The 7,490-nt window shown below is 34.9% G+C and overlaps 1 protein-coding gene across 1 annotated transcript in view; it reads left to right on the plus strand.

Annotated features, from left to right (window-relative positions):
• Nucleotides 1-6,041, plus strand: part of gabrb1 (gamma-aminobutyric acid type A receptor subunit beta1) — a 37,909-nt gene extending 31,868 nt beyond the window's left edge. Inside the window, exons 7-9 of the mRNA XM_067385746.1 lie at nt 3,972-4,124; nt 4,289-4,527; nt 5,694-6,041. Of these exons, the coding sequence (XP_067241847.1) occupies nt 3,972-4,124; nt 4,289-4,527; nt 5,694-6,041 (740 nt within the window). The remainder of the gene's footprint in view (nt 1-3,971; nt 4,125-4,288; nt 4,528-5,693) is intronic.
• Nucleotides 6,042-7,490: the final 1,449 nt, after the last annotated feature.

Below are 7,490 nucleotides of genomic sequence, written 5' to 3' on the forward strand. Positions count from 1 at the left end.
TTTTTTATTTGTAGGCACAGAAATTCAAAAGTGTATCTATAATTAGGGCTACACGGTATATCGTTTTAGCATCGATATTTCCGTTTTCTTTACTAGTGTATTTGTGTTTGAACTAGGGTGACCATATTTCTCATGGCAGAATAAGGGAGGGGTGGGCAATATAACCATTTTATTTGTAATATGAGAGATGATTGTTATATAAAAAAGAAATTTACAAACAATACAACAAATACAATAGAGATACAAATTAAATAAACTTGTTTTCAGATACAGTAGGTTTATTTACCATGTATACATTTATATTTTGTAACATATTTTGTTGTTTGTTTAACATTAATGACAGACAAATATTTAAGAATGTCCCTTTAAGAATTCATAGATGTAATATACTGACCAGTTTTCACCATAGACTGTAAGGTTTTCACCCACCTGTTTACATGCATTTAAGCCATAACCGACTGTATTTACATGAGATACTCCACACTATGGACATTTTGGCAACTATGTGTGCATTTGACCATTCAGGTGCAATGATAACTGATCGCGCGCTGTCTGAAAGAACTGGGATCGCACGCAAGGAAAGAGAGAGAGAGAGAGCGCTTCTGGTGTGTGTCTAGCGTTATTCCGCCTATCCCGCCTTCACTAATGGCAAGTTAATCGATAACGAATTGTGATTGGATGGTAATTTTATTCTATGATGAATTTGATTGGTCTGTTCTCACGTGACAGAGCACTACTACTACTCGTGCTATTGGTCAAAACGAAATTTTAGGCAAAACATGATTTTTTTCTTAATAAGTCGGGACACTAAAAATAGAGCTAAAATACAGGACTGTCCCAGGAAAAATGGGACGTCTGGTCACCCTAGCTTGAATGGACACATATACGCAGAATTGTGTCAAAATGCCTGTCCTGGCGAGTGTCATTGTTAACACGGTCAAAAGTAAACAATAAAAAAAGAAAACGGATGCATATTGGATCCATGCCTTAAAGTGACAGCAGCCTAACAGTCTTTAATGTTCTTAAAGTGACAGCAGCCTAATATTCCTGCTGCTGTCTGTGTCATTGTTAACCAAACAACAAAATACAAAGAGAAAATCACTTTTTGTAGCTTTAACAAAGATGAATTATTTTTAATTTATACAGTGAAGACTATCCAGTGCTATTTTTCATTTTATTCAATTTCTGTACCTGAATGCTGTTAGACTTACCTGAAGACCATAAAGCACTATTTCATTTGTATCTTTGTTCTATAGTGTTTATCTGTGCTTGTAATTTGTTTATTTTGTAGATTCACTCCCCTACAAAGTCACCCCAATCATTCTAGAATGATGAATTCTTTCCAAATAGAGCTATTCAAGTCATTTGGGGAAATTTCCCAATATACATCACAGAGAAACAAAATATTGCAATGTCAGGTTTTTTTTCAGTATTGTGCAGCCCTTGCTGTAATACTGTTCTGATGTGAACAAAATTATGCAGTATGCTGCTACATAATGTCTGGTCCAGTTTGCAGCTTATTTTCGTCCAGACCCGCCCATTTTGATAGAAATTGGTCTGACTGACATGCTAAACAATCAACCACAGTTTGTTTTAGTAAATCTGAAACAGATAGATGCCACATTAATCGACCAGTGCAGAAAAAGCTCATTCGAAAATGGACTGACAGTCTCCACAGTTTAACAAACGCATGCATATACACCATTCAATTTGGGGTCGCTAAAAAAAATGTTTTTGAAAGAAAATAATACTTTTATTGACACTAAAGACTGGAGTAATGGCTGATGAAAATTCTGCTTTGCCATCAAATTACATTTTAAAATATAAAATAGAAAACAGTTGTTTAAACTGTCATAATTTGTCACAATATTACTCAATATTACTCTTTTTTTTTTTAAAGAAGCTTGTTTCCGCCACAGAATAAAAAAAAATAAAATATAATTGCGACTTTTTTTCCTCACAATTGTGAGATATAAACTCGCAATTCTGACCTTATAACTGGCAATTGCGACTTTATATCACGCAATTCTGACTTTGTAACTTGCAATTGCGACTACATCACGCAATTCTGACTTTGTAACTCGCAATTGCGACTACATCACGCAATTCTGACTTTATAACTCACAATTGTGACTTTATTTCACGCAATTCTGACTTTGTAACTTGCAATTGCGACTACATCACGCAATTTTGACTTTGTAACTCGCAATTGTGACCATATCACGCAATTCTGACTTTGTAACTTGCAATTGCGACTACATCATGCAATTCTGACTTTGTAACTTGCAATTGTGACTTTATTTCACGCAATTCTGACTTTGTAACTTGCAATTGCGACTACATCACGCAATTTTGACTTTGTAACTCGCAATTGTGACCATATCACGCAATTCTGACTTTGTAACTTGCAATTGCGACTTTGTCACGCAATTCTGACTTTATAACTCACAATTGCGACTTTATTTCACGCAATTCTGACTTTGTAACTTGCAATTGCGACTTTGTCACGCAATTCTGACTTTATAACTCACAATTGCGACTTTATTTCACGCAATTCTGACTTTGTAACTTGCAATTGCGACTACATCACGCAATTTTGACTTTGTAACTCGCAATTGTGACCATATCACGCAATTCTGACTTTGTAACTTGCAATTGCGACTTTGTCACGCAATTCTGTCTTTATAACTCACAATTGCGACTACATCATGCAATTCTGACTTTGTAACGCGCAATTGTGACCATATCACGCAATTCTGACTTTGTAACTTGCAATTGCGACTTTGTCACGCAATTCTGACTTTATAACTTGCAATTGCGACTTTATTTCACGCAATTCTGACTTTGTAACTTGCAATTGCGACTACATCATGCAATTCTGACTTTATAACTCACAATTGCGACTTTATTTCACGCAATTCTGACTTTGTAACTTGCAATTGCGACTACATCATGCAATTCTGACTTTATAACTCACAATTGCGACTTTATTTCACGCAATTCTGACTTTGTAACTTGCAATTGCGACTACATCATGCAATTCTGACTTTATAACTCACAATTGCGACTTTATATCACACAATTCTGACTTTGTAACTCGCAATTGTGACCATATCATGCAATTCTGACTTTGAAACTCACAATTGTAAACTACATCATGCAATTCTGACTTTGTAACTTGCAATTGCGACTACATCACGCAATTCTGACTTTATAACTCACAATTGCGACTACATCATGCAATTCTGACTTTGTAACGCGCAATTGTGACCATATCATGCAATTCTGACTTTGTAACTTGCAATTGCGACTACATCACGCAATTCTGACTTTATAACTCACAATTGCGACTTTATATCACGCAATTCTGACTTTGTAACTTGCAATTGCGAATGCATCATGCAATTCTGTCTAACTCACAATTGCGACTTTATATCACGCAATTCTGACTTTTTCTTACAAATGTGAGTTAACATTTTATCAGAATTGCGTGATATAAAGTCACAATTGCGAGTTATAAAGTCAGAATTGTGAGATATAAACTCGCAGTTCTGACTATAACTAGAAATTGCGACTTTATATCATGCAATTCTGACTTTGTAAATCGCAATTCTGATAATAACATGCAATTCTGAGAAAAGTCATAATTGTGAGATAAAAAAGTTGCAATTACCTTTTTTATTTTTTATTCAGTGACGGAAATGAGTTTCCATAGTTTTTACTGTATTTTTGGTCGAATAAATGCAGCCTTATTGAGCACAAGAGACTTCAGTGATTTAACTTCTTTCAAAAAAATCTTACCAACCCCAAACTTTTGAATGAATTATTGCTGTGTGTTTAAATTACTGAACTGTTTGTGTACAGAACAGGACTAATCACAAAAGGTGAAATGACAACCAAATTTACCTGCAGTGTGCAAGTGTCATTTGTGTACTTCACTGACCCAAAATACTTTCATTTCTCACTTTCAGGGTCATATCCTCGTCTGTCTCTCAGTTTTAAACTGAAGAGAAACATTGGGTATTTCATCCTGCAGACCTACATGCCTTCAACACTGATCACCATCCTGTCCTGGGTCTCCTTCTGGATCAACTATGATGCTTCAGCTGCAAGAGTTGCTCTAGGTGTGTGTGTTTGTGAGACCACCTAATACTTCACAGAAACCAAAGACACGTACATTCAGTGCACTTTTTCAACACCTCACTTTCCCCTCTTCTTAAATTAACAGTTGATGTCAACCATTTTCTAAATAAGCTTTTTCAAACATTGTAATAATGACTCCTTTTAGGAATCACCACCGTTCTGACAATGACTACAATCAACACTCATCTTAGGGAGACTTTACCCAAGATCCCTTATGTGAAAGCCATTGACATCTATCTGATGGGCTGCTTCGTCTTTGTGTTTCTGGCTTTGCTCGAATATGCTTTCGTCAACTACATATTCTTCGGCCGTGGTCCACATTTACAGAAGAAAGTGGCAGAAAAAGCTGCAAAAAGCAAGAATGAGAAGAGTAACAAAGTTCAGGTGGGTTATTGACTAGCTCTATGTTTACACTAAGTATTTTTTTTAATCGATACAGTAGAGGTATTGGACTTCATACTATTAGATAGATTACCTTTGCCGTCATCTAACATTCACAAGTTAACTCTTTCCCCGCCATTGATGAGTTATCTCATCTTTTATGAGAAAACACTTTTTTACAGCTCTCCGTGTTTTCACTGTTATAAGGTAGGGGGCGCTATTACACATCTTCTGAAAGAGTACTGAATCTCCTGATCAAACACAGGCGAAGAAGATGCAGAAACATTCGATAGCACATGTAATCACATGCATAAGTAAAATAACATGATCATCAACATTAGCCAGCATATAAATCAAAACTGTCTAATGTTACCAAATGAAATATTGACCCAGGATGAGCTATAGGACAGTGATGCTTTAGGGGTTTTGATGGACTCAATCTACTCCATCTGTGTTTCAATCATCGTTCTGAATCTGATCCAGATGTAGTCTTTGACAAAACATGATTTTCTCAGCTTTTAGCTCAAAATGTTTTTTTTTTTGTTTTGTTTTTTGTTTTTAATGAAACTTAACCATATTCAAGTGTTGATAAAAAGAAATGCATGAAGCTAGAATAAAACTGGGTTTTTTTGTTTGTTTGTTTAAAAGCTTATTTTTATTTAAAAGCTTGTTTTTTTATATATTGTTCAGATATTCATACAACAAAATATTCTGGGGGCCATGAAATATTTGTGAAAATTATCAAAAAACGCTGGCGGTGACTGGCAACATTAAAAAATAAATAAATAAACAAAAACTGACGGAGAAAGAGTTAATTTTTAAAAACACTGATTTAATAACACTGCTAAATGTAATATTTAACAAATCTGATATATATTTTTATTATAATACATTATATTATACATTATAATGTGGTGATGCCTAAATTTACTTTCAGCATTTGGATTTTAGTTTTTAGTGTTTTATTAACTGTTGTTATTGTTAACTTATTTCAACAAAATTGTTGGCCAAAACATAAAAATATTAATGTCTTATCAGCATTGGCCAGAATTTTAATATTGATTAATCTATTAATTCTATTTATTTCTTTTTCCATAAAACTTTTTAGTGAGAAAAATCACTTTTATTTACTCAAACGCAGTTTTATTCCTTCTTTTATATTAATAAAGGTTGATGTCCATGGAAACATTCCCCTGACAAACCTTGATCTGCGCCTTAGTGGGGCAGAGATGTTAGGTGCTCTTGGGGACCCGAGGAACACCATGTTCTCCTATGACAGTGCCAGCATCCAATACCGTAAGCCCCTTACAGGTCGGGACCTCTATGGCCGGCCCACTGCCTCTCTCGAGAGGCCAATGGCACAAAAAAAGAGTCATCTTAAGAGGCGAGCCGCTCAGCTGAAGGTGAAGATTCCAGACCTGACAGATGTGAACGCCATTGACAAGTGGTCACGTGTCATCTTTCCAATCACCTACACCTTCTTTAACTTAGTATACTGGCTGTATTATGTCCACTAGGGAGCAGCACTAACTTGACCCAGGCATTCACACATCAGGTCAGGCTCTCTTACTCTCCTTGAGGTTTTGACTGTCAGTCAGACAGGAGGAAGAGGTGCTTTCTGTAGGTAGCCCTTCTCTGTAAATTATTAAACTATAAAAACTATATAATATAAACCTGTATTATAATTTTTAAATAAGAGAAAAAAAAAAGTTAAAATGACTGCCAAACTTTTACTGCTTAATGTAGATTGTCATAAATACTCATTTAAAATTGACACTGGATTTTTGCACTTTGCTTCTGTAGGATCCATTTCACTGACTGCAGGAAGTGCAACATCACAATGGAAAGAAATTAGGCTTTTCTTAGCTAATGACTGCACTGCACATCTACTGTTGGTCAGGCTTGAATCTGTAAACCAATATTTGGAAGTTCATCTTGCATACAGTGGCATGAAAAAGTATGTGAACCCCTTGCAGAATCTGTGAAAATTAGAATTATTTTAATAAAATAAGAGGGATAATACAAAAATGCATGTTACTTTTTGTTTAGTACTGTCCTGAGTAAGATATTTTACATAAAAGATGTTTGCATTTACAAAACAATAGCTGAATTTATTAAAATAACCCCATTCATAAGCATTTGAACCATTGATTCTCAATACTGTGTGTGGTTACCTGATGATCCACGACTGTTTTTATGTTTTGTGATGGTTGTTCATGAGTCTGTTTGTCCTGAGCAGTTAAACTGAGCTCTGTTCTTCAGAAAAATCCTCCAGCTCCTGCAGATTCATCAGTTTTCAAGCATTTTTGCACATTTGAACCCTTTCCAGCAGTGACTGTAGGATTTTGAGATTCATCTTTGAGATTCAGCTGAGTTTAACTGCTCAGAACAAACAAGAGACTCATGAACAACCATCACAAAACATAAAAACAGTCGTGGATCATCAGGTAACCACACAAAGTATTGAGAATCAATGGTTCACATACTTATGAATGGGGTTATTTTAATAAATTCAGCTATTGTTTTGTCTTGTGAACTAAATGCAAACATCTTTTATGTAAAATATCTTACTCAGGACAGTACTGAACAAAAAATAACATGCATTTTTTATTATCCCTTATTTTATTAAAATAATTCTCATTTTCACAGATTCTGCAAGGGGTTCACATACTTTTTCATGCCACTGTATATGAAGGTCTTAAAAAGATTTTCTGGGTCTATTACAAACTCTTTTGACATTTGTGGCATACATTTCATTACCACAGAAATTAATTTTGACCTGTCCCTCAGTTTTTATAATAAATAATTAGATTAAATAATTTTAAAGGGTAATTCTTAAAGGGTTAGTTCACCCACAAATGAAGATATTTTTAATGATATCCGAGAGCTTTCTGTCCCTCCATAGAGATTCAATGCACTACTACTTTCAAGCTCCAGAAAGGCAGGAAAGACATCATTAAAGTAAT

The sequence above is a fragment of the Chanodichthys erythropterus genome, chromosome 5 (genome assembly GCF_024489055.1).
Source record: "Chanodichthys erythropterus isolate Z2021 chromosome 5, ASM2448905v1, whole genome shotgun sequence".
Taxonomy (NCBI): Eukaryota; Metazoa; Chordata; class Actinopteri; order Cypriniformes; family Xenocyprididae; genus Chanodichthys; species Chanodichthys erythropterus.